The sequence below is a fragment of the Pecten maximus genome, chromosome 1 (genome assembly GCF_902652985.1).
Source record: "Pecten maximus chromosome 1, xPecMax1.1, whole genome shotgun sequence".
Lineage (NCBI taxonomy): Eukaryota > Metazoa > Mollusca > Bivalvia > Pectinida > Pectinidae > Pecten > Pecten maximus.
The window spans coordinates 863,363-881,690 of record NC_047015.1 but is presented as its reverse complement, the minus strand read 5'-3'; the positions used below and the strand labels follow the sequence as shown (position 1 = coordinate 881,690).

The following is an 18,328-nucleotide window of genomic DNA, read 5'->3' as shown; positions in this document are numbered from 1 at the left end:
ATTATCTATAACACACACAGTGGAAATTATCTATAACACAAACAATGGAAATTATCTATAATACAAACAGTGGATATTATCTATAACACACACAGTGGAAATTATCTATAATACAAACAGTGGATATTATCTATAACACAAACAGTGGAAATTATCTATAACACAAACAATGGAAATTATCTATAACACAAACAATGGAAATTATCTATAATACACACAGTGAAAATTATCTATAACACAAACAATGGAAATTATCTATAATACAAACAGTGGAAATTATCTATAACACAAACAATGGAAATTATCTATAACACAAACAGTGGAAATTATCTATAGAACAAACAGTGGAAATTATCTATAACACACACAGTGTTGAATTTACATTAAAGTAGTGGAAATTATCTTTAACACACACAGTGGAAATTATCTATAACACAAACAATGGAAATAATCTATAATACAAACAGTGGAAATTATCTATAACACACACAGTGTTGAATTTACATTAAAGTAGTGGAAATTATCTATAACGCACACAGTGGAAATTATCTATAATACAAACAGTGGAAATTATCTATAACACACACAGTGTAAATTATCTATAACACACACAGTGGAAATTATCTATAACACAAACAGTGGAAATTATCTATAACACAAACAATGGAAATTATCTATAACGCACACAGTGGAAATTATCTATAATACAAACAGTGGAAATTATCTATAACACACACAGTGGAAATTATCTATAACACACACAGTGGAAATTATCTATAACACACACAGTGGAAATTATCTATAACACAAACAGTGGAAATTATCTATAACACAAACAGTGGAAATTATCTATAACACAAACAGTGAAAATTATCTATAACACAAACAGTGGACATTATATATAACACAAACAGTGGAAATTATCTATAACACAAACAGTGGAAATTATCTATAACACACACAGTGGTAATTATCTATAATACAAACAGTGGAAATTATCTATAATACACACAGTGGTAATTATCTATAATGCAAACAGTGGAAATTATCTATAACACAAACAGTGGAAATTATCTATAACACAAACAATGGAAATTATCTATAACACAAACAATGGAAATTATCTATAACACAAACAGTGGACATTATATATAACACAAACAGTGGACATTATTTATAATACAAATAGTGGACATTATCTATAATACACACAGTGGTAATTATCTATAACACAAACAATGGAAATTATCTATAACACAAACAGTCGAAATTATCTATAACACAAACAGTCGAAATTATCTATAACACAAACAGTGGAAATTATCTATAACACACACAGTGGAAATTATCTATAACACACACAGTGGAAATTATCTATAACACAAACAGTGGACATTATATATAACACAAACAGTGGACATTATATATAATACAAACAGTGGATATTATCTATAATACACACAGTGGTAATTATCTATAACACAAACAATGGAAATTATCTATAACACAAACAGTGGAAATTATCTATAACACAAACAGTGGAAATTATCTATAACACAAACAGTGGAAATTATCTATAACAGACACAGTGGAAATTATCTATAGAACAAACAGTGGAAATTATCTATAATACACACTGTGGATATTATCTATAACACACACAGTGGAAATTATCTATAACACAAACAATGGAAATTATCTATAATACAAACAGTGGATATTATCTATAACACACACAGTGGAAATTATCTATAATACAAACAGTGGATATTATCTATAACACAAACAGTGGAAATTATCTATAAAACAAACAATGGAAATTATCTATAACACAAACAATGGAAATTATCTATAATACACACAGTGAAAATTATCTATAACACAAACAATGGAAATTATCTATAATACAAACAGTGGAAATTATCTATAACACAAACAATGGAAATTATCTATAACACAAACAGTGGAAATTATCTATAGAACAAACAGTGGAAATTATCTATAACACACACAGTGTTGAATTTACATTAAAGTAGTGGAAATTATCTATAACACACACAGTGGAAATTATCTATAACACAAACAATGGAAATAATCTATAATACAAACAGTGGAAATTATCTATAACACACACAGTGTTGAATTTACATTAAAGTAGTGGAAATTATCTATAACGCACACAGTGGAAATTATCTATAATACAAACAGTGGAAATTATCTATAACACACACAGTGTAAATTATCTATAACACACACAGTGGAAATTATCTATAACACAAACAGTGGAAATTATCTATAACACAAACAATGGAAATTATCTATAACGCACACAGTGGAAATTATCTATAATACAAACAGTGGAAATTATCTATAACACACACAGTGGAAATTATCTATAACACACACAGTGGAAATTATCTATAACACACACAGTGGAAATTATCTATAACACAAACAGTGGAAATTATCTATAACACAAACAGTGGAAATTATCTATAACACAAACAGTGAAAAATATCTATAACACAAACAGTGGACATTATATATAACACAAACAGTGGAAATTATCTATAACACAAACAGTGGAAATTATCTATAACACACACAGTGGTAATTATCTATAATACAAACAGTGGAAATTATCTATAATACACACAGTGGTAATTATCTATAATACAAACAGTGGAAATTATCTATAACACAAACAGTGGAAATTATCTATAACACAAACAATGGAAATTATCTATAACACAAACAATGGAAATTATCTATAACACAAACAGTGGACATTATATATAACACAAACAGTGGACATTATTTATAATACAAACAGTGGACATTATCTATAATACACACAGTGGTAATTATCTATAACACAAACAATGGAAATTATCTATAACACAAACAGTCGAAATTATCTATAACACAAACAGTCGAAATTATCTATAACACAAACAGTGGAAATTATCTATAACACACACAGTGGAAATTATCTATAACACACACAGTGGAAATTATCTATAACACAAACAGTGGACATTATATATAACACAAACAGTGGACATTATATATAATACAAACAGTGGATATTATCTATAATACACACAGTGGTAATTATCTATAACACAAACAATGGAAATTATCTATAACACAAACAGTGGAAATTATCTATAACACAAACAGTGGAAATTATCTATAACACAAACAATGGAAATTATCTATAACACACACAGTGGAAATTATCTATAGCACAAACAGTGGAAATTATCTATAACGCAAAACATGGAAATTATCTATAACACAAACAGTGGAAATTATCTATAACACAAACAGTGGAAATTATCTATAACACAAACAGTGGAAACTATCTATAACACAAACAATGGAAATTATCTATAACACACACAGTGAAAATTATCTATAACACACACAGTGGAAATTATCTATAACACACACAGTGAAAATTATCTATAGAACAAACAGTGGAAATTATCTATAACACACACAGTGGAAATTATCTATAACACAAACAGTGGACATTATATATAACACAAACAGTGGACATTATATATAATACAAACAGTGGATATTATCTATAATACACACAGTGGTAATTATCTATAACACAAACAGTGGAAATTATCTATAACACAAACAATGGAAATTATCTATAATACAAACAGTGGATATTATCTATAACAGACACAGTGGAAATTATCTATAATACAAACAGTGGATATTCTCTATAACACAAACAGTGGAAATTATCTATAACACAAACAATGGAAATTATCTATAACACAAACAATGGAAATTATCTATAACACACACAGTGGAAATTATCTATAACACAAACAGTGGAAATTATCTATAACACAAACAATGGAAATTATCTATAACACAAACAATGGAAATTATCTATAACACAAACAGTGGAAATTATCTATAGAACAAACAGTGGAAATTATCTATAACACACACAGTGGAAATTATCTATAACACACACAGTGGAAATTATCTATAACACAAACAGTGGAAATTATCTATAATACAAACAATGGAAATTATCTATAACACAAACAATGGAACTTATCTATAACACACACAGTGTTGAATTTACATTAAAGTAGTGGAAATTATCTATAACACGAACAGTGTTTAATTTACATTGAAACAGTGGAAATTATCTATAACACGTGCAGTGTTAAATTTACATTGAAACAGTGGAAATTATTTATAGCACAAATAGTGGGGAATCTAACTATTTGCTGTTATAAGAATGATGTTACTATGTAATCAGGGTCATGAAATCAAAGACTGAAAAAAGTTTACAGTTTAAATACCACTAACTTGTGCTGTTTAAACTGCAAGAGGAAACAACAAACTTCACATTGTACTTACTTGTTGGGCAGGACATTCTCTCACAAACAAATGCCATTTTTTGGTCACATTTTCCAAGATTGTCAACAAATTCATTTCCTTTCTTCGTGGAATAAGAGCATCTTCCGGAGGAGACCAGCGGGTTACGGGTATTCCATAGGCCTTCGTACAGTGAGGCTGTGTCATCATTCCACTTGGCTGTGTATGTATCAGAATTGGAAACTCCCAGTCTATTGAGTCCTACAAATCACAGAGAATCGTCTCTTCACTGACAAGAAAATCTTTCTTAACTAACATGTCAATATTTGTCTGTCAACATGTCAACATTTGTCTGTAAACATGTCAACATCCGTCAACTTGTCAACATCTGTATTTTCGTCAACCGCTGTCTGTGAACATGTCGAAGTTTTTTTTTCTGTAAAAGGGTCAACATTTGTAAACTCGTCAATATTTCTCGGAGAAAGAGTCAAATCTGTCAATCTCTCATCATTTCTCTGAGAAAGAGTCAAATTTGTCAATCTGTCATCATTTCTCTGAGAAAGTGTCAAATCTGTCCATCTGTCATCATTCGTCTGAAACAGGTGTCCTATATATATGATTCTTCGTGATAAATAAAAAATAATTAGCATGTTAAATGACAACTTAGGATTAAGTAAAGGTCACTGGTCATTCATGGAGGAAGCGAAACGTACGATTAAGTGAAGGTCACTGGTCAGTATTGGAGGAAGCGAAACGTACGATTAAGTGAAGGTCACTGGTCAGTATTGGAGGAAGAGAAACGTACGATTAAGTGAAGGTCACTGGTCAGTATTGTAGGAAGCGAAACGTACGATTAAGTGAAGGTCATTGGTCAGTATTGGAGGAAGCTAAACGTACGATTAAGTGAAGGTCACTGGTCAGTCTGGGAGGAATCAAAACGTACTATTAAGTGAAGATCACTGGTCAGTCATGGAAGAATCAAAACATACTATTAAGTGAAGATCACTGGTCAGTCATGGAAGAATCAAAACGTATGATTAAGTGACGATCACTGGTCAGTCATGGAAGAATCAAAACGTACGATTAAGTGAAGGTCACTGGTCAGTCATGGAAGAATCAAAACATACTATTAAGTGAAGGTCCCTGGTCAGTCATGGAAGAATCAAAACGTACGATTAAGTGACGATCACTGGTCAGTCATGGAAGAATCAAAACGTACGATTAAGTGAAGGTCACTGGTCAGTCATGGAAGAATCAAAACGTACGATTAAGTGACGATCACTGGTCAGTCATGGAAGAATCAAAACGTACGATTAAGTGAAGGTCACTGGTCAGTCATGGAAGAATCAAAACGTACGATTAAGTGAAGGTCACTGGTCAGTCTGGGAGGAATCAAAGCGTAGCATTAAGTGAAGTCATTCATGGACGAAGCTGTTGCTCAACTACACATGTATGTGCTATGGCTATGTTAAAAATTGTAAATTAGAGTACTGAAAGCACTCAATCTTTCCAAAAAGTAAACTCTTGTGATACGGATGTATAAGATTTGACAATAGGAATTGTACATTCGTGCAGTGATGGAAGAAAAGAGAAAGTTGTCTTGCAATCATTACTGTTCATGACTCATGACATGACAACAAATATGTGCCCTCATAGTCCGGGTATAGCCTCAAACGAAGGTCGGCTCTATGCGGCTCCCTCTTGCGTAAATCAGAGCAGCTCTGTTACGCTGGGGTTGCTCCTACTGGCTGTCGTACATAGGGTTCCGTCAGCAGTCCCTATTCGGAGAGGCCATGTGTCTTTTTCGGTTCCTTCTGGCATCGAATGCCGTCTGCGAGGTGCCGCTGTTTACTGTGATGAAGGGATCACTGATGGTGTATCCTGTATAACGTGAAAGCCATCGGCGTAGTGTTCACTTTGTCAAGCTCGTATTAGGACGTATTGAAAGAACCAGTACGTGTTTGATCGTAGACAACACTTGCCATTGTCGGCATATATTACCTTGTTGTATAGTATATGTTATCTGACCTCAACACAGCAAATACCTTTTAGTTGGATGAAGATTGTGCGGGGGAAGGATTCCGCCATGATAAAGACTCCGAAGGAGCTCGATGTTTTGAGGAGACTCAATAGGGGAGTGAGTTTATGTTGCAAAGAGGCCCTGGAGAGGGGCTTCGCATGTGATGATGCCTCGGAGTGTTCATGTAAGGAGGCCCAGATTAGGGTTTTATGTGTGGAAGATACCCTGGGTATGGATGTCGGTGCTACAGAATTTGTGACTTTGGGAACTACTTGTGATGAAGCCTTTGGCGGGGTTCTTGTTTTAAGGAAGTACTAGATTTTGGTTTGTGTTGCAAGAAGGTTATAAGGGGTGTTCTTGTGGTGAGATGATCCTTGATGGAAATGTATGTCGCGAGGAGGCAATGGGGGTAAGTTCCTTCTGTGTGGAGGTCCATCGATAGCACGCAATTGTATGCCACCCTTATGCATGAGGTGGATGGAACATTGATGCATTCTACACACCTAATCCCCAATCCCTATGTGTTCTCGATCCCTGGGCCGATTGATCAATTGAGGGCCGACGAATTGAGAGACCGGCCATGAATGGGCATCGGAGGCAAATTTACGCTCAACATTTCAGAAATATATGACCAAGCGACATCACTGTTGCCAGTTTAGAGATCGGGCACAAATGATCCTTACTCCCCCGGTGCTTACTGCTGAGGTTGATGTAAATCCTATGTTTAGTGGGTGGTCCTAGTTCCCTCATAGCACTCCTTCTGCAGTTTGTATGGATAAATGTTAACTGATCAAAGTGACAAACTGCCAGGAACAAGTTGTTAGATAAGGAGTTAGAAAACACAACTTCTATACGTTTTGATGTTGGGGAATTAGGTTAAGCTACAGCAGCTATGGCTTGGAGAGTTGTCGTGGCATGGGCACTTCAGGCTAATGACAAGGGTATCGTTTGGCTTTAGCAGTGCCCCGAGTTTGCCATTCATTAACCTCTTGGTACGGTCACCAATGACGTATAGTAATAGGTCAGACTGAATGGATAATCAGAAAGTCAATGGGTGTCCCATTGCATATGGCTTTAGAACCTGGTGCCGTCTTGCGTGTGGTGTCCGTCTGTCAGTCAATTGTGATTCAACTTTTCAGAGAATATTCGTTCAATGATGGAGGAAAAGCGAAAGTTGTCTCGCAGTCATTATTGTTCATGACTCATGATCAGACAGCAGATACACACCCTCATAGTCCGAGTTTAGCTTTATACAAAAGTCGGTTCTATGCAGCGCCCTCTTATGTAAATCAGAGCAGCTCTGTTACGCTGAGATTGCTCCTACTGGTTGGCGTGCTCCGCCAGCAGTCCCTATCCGGAGAGGTCTCGTGTCATTGTCCGTTCCTTTAAGAATCGAATGTCGTTTGCGTGGTGCCGTCGTTTACTATGGTAAAGGGGCAGCTGATGTTACACCGGATGGACGGAGAGCAGGGTTTCCTCTATTGATTGAGGGCCGGTACCCTGCCAGTTGTACAGACCTAGACTGGTGTCGACTTAACGAAAGGCTATGTTGCAGTATGCCCTCTGCCCCATCCGTGGCGGGTGCGCCGTCAGATGGAAATGATTTGTTGTGGCTGACCCTAGGTAATTAGGGGACGGTTGAGTGCGTCCCTCTCTATCCTCTACTTCAGGGTTGCGTGTCCTACTCGGGTTGTCAGGGGCGTTGGGGTTGATGTTCGTCTCGGCGATGTGTGTTGTGTTAGATCCCGCTGGTTCTGGGGACAGCACCCAAGCTGGTGATTTCGGTTTGCCGGTGGTGAACGGATCGCGGTCCTATGGTTAATTGGGGAGAAACTCTCCTGCTGGGGAATGTTGTCGGATGCTCTGCATTCCAGCTGATGACTTGATATTAGTTAGAAGGGCTGGCGGTTCGAGGAAGCCCTCCAAGTTACGGCCACAATTTTCATTGGCTAATTCATTGCTGAAATAGGTCGACGCTCCCCTCAGTTTGTGGGCGGGCTTTGGATTTCTACTGCGGAAATGTGGTCTCTTTTTCCCTCATCATGCAAGGGGTTGATCCGATGGTTCATTCCAGTATTCAAACGGGGAGAAGTGATTTGAATGAATGTAACGTGTTCACTTCCCTTGGTAGAAGACAACTTGCACCAGAGGTAATGTGCTGTAGAGCATGACAGCCATCGGCGTACTCTACACTTAGTCAAGCTCGTTTTATGACGTATTATAGGCACCCGTACTTGTGTGATCTCATTGTTGGCATAACATACCTTGTTGTAGATTGTTTCGGTCATCTTTCACAACTGTTATACTAAAACAATGCTAGATTGAGATCATAGGTAACACATACGTGGTAAAAAAACAGTACTGGGGGGATAAAAACTGACACAATTCGCATATCCTCTCAGAATAGTGTAGCAATAATGTCTTAAACTAATGAGTTCGCGCAAAAACTTGTGTCGCACTGCTGAGTAAAAACAAAATTCAAGAAAGCAATGTCAAAGAAAATATTGTGTCAATAAAATAGTGTTTACCTGTCCAAAACATCTGCACATCGCTGTCATTTGCAAGTTTGCCCACTTTTGTCCTGATATCATAGTCCTTTATTTCCACCAGGCGGGAGCCATACCTACATAATGAAAAGTTAGGTCAAAGGTTATGACTAAAAAAAATAAAAAACGGAGGACATAATTATATACCTACATACAACATACATAGCAAGGTCAAGGGACATACCTACATAAACAATAGGGTCAGGGGTCATATCTACATAAACAATAGGGTCAAGGGACATACCTACATAAACAATAGGGTCAGGGGTCATATCTACATTAATTATAAGGTCAGAGGTCACCCCAACATAGATATAATAAGGTAAGGTCAAGAGTCATGCCTACATAAATATTAAGGTAAGGGGTCATACCTACATAAACAATAAGGTCAGGGGTCATATCTACAGAAACAATACGTTCATGGGTCATATCTGCATTGATAATAAGGCCAGGGGTCATATCTACATTAATAACAAGGTCAATAGATAATAAGGTCAGGGGTCAGATTTTGTTAAAAGTTTCTTACCCTTTACAGGTTGTTGACGCTCTTTGCCATGTTTGTGTTGAGGTGGTTTCTGAACCGAACAGTTTGTAACATTTTGAGCCGAGATTTGTCCAGCCTGTCATAAGAAATAATTGTTACTGAGGTTGAATTGTGTCATTGAAATATTTGTCACTGATAACGTTCACGCTTCTGATTTACCATGTAGAGTCTAAACTTTAAAAACAGTTTTCAATTTCTGTAAGTGGACAGAAATAAGCGATGTATGGTTGCAGGCTTTCCCAGAGTTACAGAATAATAACCAAAGTGTTTATTGCGATAGAATGAAAAACATATAACAAACTGCTACATGAAGTAGGCTTGATCAGAAATAATTGAATAGACAGCATTGATTTTCCCATAGAAGCTTGAGAAGCTATTATTGAAATTCATCAAATACTTACCAATTTGGCAAGTGTATATTATCTGTTCCTGAAAAAAAGGGAAAAAATGCATTATTTCCATGTTCTGCGATATATCGTTTCAGTCATTATAAGTACAGGGTGATCGGGTGGTACACGGGTGACACAATGGCCTTCCACCTAGGCGGCCGGAGTTCGATTCACTGATTGGATATAAACACTTGTCTGATGACATGGGACCAAGGGTTTTCTCAAATTTCCTCCCATAGACCCCTCGCACACAATACAGGCTAATAATGTCAACCAGTTAACTTCCACAATACACCTGTGGTCGAGTAACCACATCTGTTAACAAACAAAAAGTTTCACTCCCATTAACTTTTTAACACAACACTAAACGGCCATACGTATCAAGGATAGGGTCGACAAAGGTCAAACGGTCCGTAGCCGCTGGACACTGACCAAAGGACTTGAGTGACAGCACAAAGGTGTCACTAATGAAGATGTCGGTTTGTATTTGTGTAAAGACCGGGTCCTGACAGATACATTATCGCTCCATATAACGATCGGTCTATACCTAGTCAGCAAGGTACAGTCCCTATAAACATATATATAACGGTGGGTCGATACCTAGTCAGCAAGGTACAGTCCCTATAAACATATATATAACGGTCGGTCAATACCTAGTCAGCAAGGTACAGTCCCTATAAACATATATATAACGGTCGGTCAATACCTAGTCAGCAAGGTACAGTCCCTATAAACATATATATAACGGTCGGTCTATACCTAGTCAGCAGGGTACGGTACCAATGGTACATATATTTATAACGGTCGGTCTATACCTAGTCAGCAAGGTACAGTCCCTATCAACATATATATAACGGTCGGTCGATACCTAGTCAGCAAGGTACAGTCCCTATAAACATATATATAACGGTCGGTCTATACCTAGTCAGCAAGGTACAGTCCCTATAAACATATATATAACGGTCGGTCTATACCTAGTCAGCAAGGTACAGTCCCTATAAACATATATATAACAGTGGGTCTATACCTAGTCAGCAAGGTACAGTCCCTATAAACATATATATAACGGTCGGTCTATACCTAGTCAGCAAGGTACAGTCCCTATAAACATATATATAACGGTGGGTCTATACCTAGTCAGCAAGGTACAGTCCCTATAACATATATATAACGGTGGGTCTATACCTAGTCAGCAAGGTACAGTCCCTATAAACATATATATAACGGTGGGTCGATACCTAGTCAGCAAGGTACAGTCCCTATAAACATATATATATTATAACGGTCGGTCTATACCTAGTCAGCAAGGTACAGTACCAATGGTACATATATATAACCTTTGGTCTGACGGATACAGTACATGTCCCTATATACATATTTACTTGGTACGAGGATACAGTACATGTCCCATTAACCTTGGTGACGGAACAGTAATACCTATAACTTTGCGACGGATACGTCATATCTTATAACCTTTGGTCTACGGATAAACTTTGGTTCGGATATACCTTGCCTAAACGTTCAGGTACGATCCAGTAACATTGCCTGACAGATAACATTTGTCCTGTACATATATACATGTCGCTATGACGTACAGTTAATCCTGTATAACTTGTACGGTACAGTACATGTCACCTTTGTATAGTACATATATATAACCTTTGGCCTGACGGATACAGTACATGTCCCTATAGTACATATATATACCTTTGGTCTGACGGATACAGTACATGTCCCTATATAACCTTTGGTCTGACGGATACAGTACATGTCCCTATATAACCTTTGGTCTGACGGATACAGTACATGTCCCTGTAGTACATATATATAACCTTTGGTCTGACGGATACAGTACATGTCCCTATAGTACATATATATAACCTTTGGTCTGACGGATACAGTACATGTCCCTATAGTACATATATATAACCTTTGGTCTGACGGATACAGTACATGTCCCTATAGTACATATATATAACCTTTAGCCTGACGGATACAGTACATGTCCCTATAGTACATATATATAACCTTTGGTCTGACGGATACAGTACATGTCCCTATATAACCTTTGGTCTGACGGATACAGTACATGTCCCTATAGTACATGTATATAACCTTTGGTCTGACGGATACAGTACATGTCCCTATATAACCTTTGGTCTGACGGATACAGTACATGTCCCTATAGTACATGTATATAACCTTTGGTCTGACGGATACAGTACATGTCCCTATCTAACCTTTGGTCTGACGGATACAGTACATGTCCCTATAGTACATATATATAACCTTTGGTCTGACGGATACAGTACATGTCCCTATAGTACATATATATAACCTTTGGTCTGACGGATACAGTACATGTCCCTATAGTACATATATATAACCTTTGGCCTGACGGATACAGTACATGTCCCTATATAACCTTTGGTCTGACGGATACAGTACATGTCCCTATAGTACATATATATAACCTTTGGCCTGACGGATACAGTACATGTCCCTATAGTACATATATATAACCTTTGGTCTGACGGATACAGTACATGTCCCTATAGTACATATATATAACCTTTGGTCTGACGGATACAGTACATGTCCCTATAGTACATATATATAACCTTTGGTCTGACGGATACAGTACATGTCCCTATCTAACCTTTGGTCTGACGGATACAGTACATGTCCCTATAGTACATATATATAACCTTTGGTCTGACGGATACAGTACATGTCCCTATAGTACATATATATAACCTTTGGTCTGACGGATACAGTACATGTCCCTATAGTACATATATATAACCTTTGGTCTGACGGATACAGTACATGTCCCTATAGTACATATATATAAACTTTGGTCTGACGGATACAGTACATGTCCCTATATAACCTTTGGTCTGACGGATACAGTACATGTCCCTATAGTACATATATATAACCTTTGGTCTGACGGATACAGTACATGTCCCTATCTAACCTTTGGTCTGACGGATACAGTACATGTCCCTATAGTACATATATATAACCTTTGGTCTGACGGATACAGTACATGTCCCTATATAACCTTTGGTCTGACGGATACAGTACATGTCCCTATCTAACCTTTGGTCTGACGGATGCAGTACATGTCCCTATAGTACATGTATATAACCTTTGGTCTGACGGATACAGCACATGTCCCTATAGTACATATATATAACCTTTGGTCTGACGGATATAGTACATGTCCCCATAGTACATATATATAACCTTTGGTTTGACGGATACAGTACATGTCCCTATCTAACCTTTGGTCTGACGGATACAGTACTGTCCCTAATCTAACCCTTTGGTCTGACGGATACAGTACATGTCCCTATAGTACATATATATAACCTTTGGTCTGACGGATACAGTACATGTCCCTATATAACCTTTGGCCTGACGGATACAGTACATGTCCCTATAGTACATATATATAACCTTTGGTCTGACGGATACAGTACATGTCCCTATAGTACATATATATAACCTTTGGTCTGACGGATACAGTACATGTCCCTATATAACCTTTGGTCTGACGGATACAGTACATGTCCCTATCTAACCTTTGGTCTGACGGATACAGCACATGTCCCTATAGTACATATATATAACCTTTGGTCTGACGGATATAGTACATGTCCCCATAGTACATATATATAACCTTTGGTTTGACGGATACAGTACATGTCCCTATCTAACCTTTGGTCTGACGGATACAGTACATGTCCCTATCTAACCTTTGGTCGGACGGATACAGTACATGTCCCTATAGTACATACATATAACCTTTGGTCTGACGGATACAGTACATGTCCCTATCTAACCTTTGGTCTGACGGATACAGTACATGTCCCTATAGTACGTATATATAACCTTTGGCCTGACGGATACAGCATGTATGTGTACCTTATGTGTTGTGTAAATGTCTTCAATCCAACAACATGTATTCATATAACTGTGGATTGTTCACCAAGACTATGTCAGTGATCGGGTCGCGGACAATTACTGCGCACTTGAACGATTCTATTTGAAGAGCGCTGATGTGGCGCAGCGGTATAAGCTGCGGGTATTTCTGGCTAGTATATTCGGTGCCGTAGATCGTGAGTTCGAGGCCCGGTCAGGGCACGAGTCAAAAAGTTGTCTTCCTTTCTCAGGTATGTTCTATGTGATATGTATCTAATTGTTAGCACAATGCCCATATGTCCATTAGGCCCTTTGCGTTGTTGATCCGAAGGTAAAGATTTGAATGTCGTAGTTGTACTGTGTTGATCCATCTAATTTCACGGTATAAAAATCTCTGCACCATACACATCATCGTATGGTAACTAAGTGCATGACGTCACGGTTCAGAGTCCGATCACGATAATTCGGTAATCTTGGTAGACTATAACCAATGTACCAGTGGTGATTCAGCTTGTGCTGAAATCAAGGTAATTATGTATCATGCATTTCTACATTTCTACATGACTTGTAACAGTGAATTTGCCTTTGGGTATGGAAGCACACCTTAAAAACCATCTGATTTCTAAATGTAATCTAATACACACATCAATATTTAAACACTAATGGTTTTCCTGGTGACACCCGGCTATCTGATCCCTGTACAGGGGTAGGTCGCGCCTTGTACAATATGAACTAGGTACAGGGCGTGGTGACTTCTACATTGTCACGTCTACAGTCAAAAACAAATATATCTATTCGATCACATGAAGTGAATGTCATGAGAATTAGAATTATTCAGGGTACACACATTTATAACATGCGGGTTTCAGTTGATGAAAAACCTCATCAGATACCTTGTATCAACTAAAACGTGTTATTTGCACATAAAACAGGAACGCGCAATAAAGCTAAGACGAAAAAAACTAAGACTAAGAAACTATGACTAAAAAAACTAGGAATTTTAACGGTTGGACTAGATTTCATTAACATTGTCACGACTGTTATGTATAGGCTACGGAGGGAAAGCCTACAAGCCATATTGACATATATATATCGGTTTATGTACAGGTATGAGAGGGCAGTAATGTTAAAGTATTAACCACAACTAAGGATGACGAAGGTAAATATTGCCCCTGACTGTTACCCATGAATGTTCATGTTTTATGCTGTTAAACCACAATGCAAGCATTCATTCCATCCCTAATAGAGTTGGTAGCTATGGAAACAAAACATGTTAGACTTTGTAGATCTTCCGAGCCAACATTACGTAAACAAACATAAACTGTAATGATGTACTGCACATACTTACAAAACTCTCTCAAACATGTGTACTGTAATACCGTACTACACATACTTACAAAACTCTCTCAAACATGTGTACTGTAATACGGTACTACACATACTTATAAAACTCTCTCAAACATGTGTACTGTAATACCGTACTTACAAAACTCTCTCAAACATGTGTACTATAATACCGTACTACACATACTTACAAAACTCTCTCAAACATGTGTACTGTAATACCGTACTACACATACTTACAAAACTCTCTCAAACATGTGTACTATAATACCGTACTACACATACTTACAAAACTCTCTCAAACATGTGTACTGTACTGACGTACTACACATACTTACAAAACTCTCTCAAACATGTGTACTGTAATACCGTACTACACATACTTACAAAACTCTCTCAAACATGTATACTGTAAATTGTAATGACGTACTACACATACTTACAAAACTCTCTCAAACATGTGTACTGTAATACCGTACTACACATACTTACAAAACTCTCTCAAGCATGTGTACTGTAATGACGTACTACACATACTTACAAAACTCTCTCAAGCATGTGTACTGTAATACCGTACTTACAAAACTCTCTCAAACATGTGTACTTTAATGACGTACTACACATACTTACAAAACTCTCTCAAACATGTGTACTGTAATACCGTACTACACATACTTACAAAACTCTCTCAAGCATGTGTACTGTAATGACGTACTACACATACTTACAAAACTCTCTCAAACATGTGTACTGTAATACCGTACTACACATACTTACAAAACTCTCTCAAGCATGTGTACTGTAATGACGTACTACACATACTTACAAAACTCTCTCAAACATGTGTACTGTAATACCGTACTACACATACTTACAAAACTCTCTCAAGCATGTGTACTGTAATGACGTACTACACATACTTACAAAACTCTCTCAAACATGTGTACTGTAATACCGTACTACACATACTTACAAAACTCTCTCAAGCATGTGTACTGTAATGACGTACTACACATACTTACAAAACTCTCTCAAACATGTGTACTGTAATACCGTACTTACAAAACTCTCTCAAACATGTGTACTGTAATACCGTACTACACATACTTACAAAACTCTCTCAAACATGTGTACTGTAATACCGTACTTACAAAACTCTCTCAAGCATGTGTACTGTAATGACGTACTACACATATTTACAAAACTCTCTCAAACATGTGTACTGTAATGACGTACTACACATACTTACAAAACTCTCTCAAACATGTGTACTGTAATACCGTACTACACATACTTACAAAACTCTCTCAAGCATGTGTACTGTAATGACGTACTACACATACTTACAAAACTCTCTCAAACATGTGTACTGTAATACCGTACTTACAAAACTCTCTCAAGCATGTGTACTGTAATGACGTACTACACATGCTTACAAAACTCTCTCAAACATGTGTACTGTAATGACGTACTACACATACTTACAAAACTCTCTCAAACATGTGTACTGTAATACCGTACTTACAAAACTCTCTCAAGCATGTGTACTGTAATGACGTACTACACATGCTTACAAAACTCTCTCAAACATGTGTACTGTAATGACGTACTACACATACTTACAAAACTCTCTCAAACATGTGTACTGTAATGACGTACTACACATACTTACAAAACTCTCTCAAACATGTGTACTGTAATACCGTACTTACAAAACTCTCTCAAACATGTGTACTGTAATACCGTACTACACATACTTACAAAACTCTCTCAAACATGTGTACTGTAAATTGTAATGACGTACTACACATACTTACAAAACTCTCTCAAACATGTGTACTGTAATACCGTACTACACATACTTACAAAACTCTCTCAAACATGTGTACTGTAATACCGTACTACACATACTTACAAAACTCTCTCAAACATGTGTACTATAATACCGTACTACACATACTTACAAAACTCTCTCAAACATGTGTACTGTAATACCGTACTACACATACTTACAAAACTCTCTCAAACATGTGTACTGTAATACCGTACTTCCAAAACTCTCTCAAGCACGTGTACTGTAATGACGTACTACACATACTAACAAAACTCTCTTCCGTACCTATATGGCAAAGCAGCTTACATTAAATCAAGGAGACATGTCGATCCTATTTTCACAAAGCAAGCCATTTGGGTTTCACCACCTTATCTCAAATATCTGCATTTAAATAGAGATATCTCTATGTTAACTAGATGTCTCTATTCATTAAATAGATATATATATGTATTTTATAGATTCTCGAATTCTAATAAAGATACAGATAACTGTAGTGATGGAAAATACAGATATCTGTATTCAAAAGAGATACCTATCTTAAATAGAAATATGACTATTTAATACATAAATTTTGTCAATAAACAGAGATTTTTCTTATTTAGATTAATAGAAACTTTAATCCCCTCACAGACTCCTCCACAGACCCCTCCACAGAACCCTCTACATATTCCTCCACAGACCCCACCACAGACCCCACCACAGAACCCTCCGCATACTCCTCCACGACCCCTCCACAGACCCACCACAGACCCCTCCACATACCCCTCCACATACACCTCCACAGACCCCTCTACAGACCCCTCCTCAGACCCCTCCACAGACCCCTCCACAGACCCCTCCACATACACCTCCACAGACCCCTCTACCGATCCCTTCACAGACCCTCCACAGACCCCTTCACAGACCCTCCATAGACCCCTTTACAGGCCCCGCTACATACCCCTCCACAGACCCACCACAGACCCACCACAGACACCACATACCCCTCCACAGACCGCTCCACATACACCTCCACAGACCCCTCTACAGACCCCTCCACAGACCCACCACAGACACCTCCACATACCCCTCCACAGACCCCTCCACAGACCCACCACAGACCCACCATAGACACCACAGACACCTCCACAGACCCCTCCACATACATCTCCACAGACCCCTCTACAGACCCCTCCACAGACCCACCACAGACACCACATACCCCTCCACAGACCCCTCCACAGACCCACCACATACCCCTCCACATACCCCTCCACATACACCTCCACAGACCCCTCTACAGACCCCTCTACAGACCCTCCATAGACCCCTTTACAGGCCCCGCTACAGACCCCTCCACAGGCCCCTCAACACTTTGTTTGG

General features: G+C 37.8%; 1 protein-coding gene across 3 annotated transcripts in view; it reads right to left on the bottom strand.

Moving 5' to 3' along the window:
* Nucleotides 1–18,328, bottom strand: part of LOC117321797 (sushi, von Willebrand factor type A, EGF and pentraxin domain-containing protein 1-like) — a 157,721-nt gene that overhangs the window by 100,928 nt on the left and 38,465 nt on the right. For all 3 annotated transcript variants that reach the window (XM_033876375.1, XM_033876389.1, XM_033876382.1), the window contains exons 2-5: nt 9,871–9,898; nt 9,452–9,545; nt 8,908–9,002; nt 4,402–4,620 (exon numbers count right to left, since the gene is read on the bottom strand). In XM_033876375.1, coding sequence (XP_033732266.1) covers nt 4,402–4,620; nt 8,908–9,002; nt 9,452–9,545; nt 9,871–9,898 — 436 coding nt within the window. The remainder of the gene's footprint in view (nt 1–4,401; nt 4,621–8,907; nt 9,003–9,451; nt 9,546–9,870; nt 9,899–18,328) is intronic.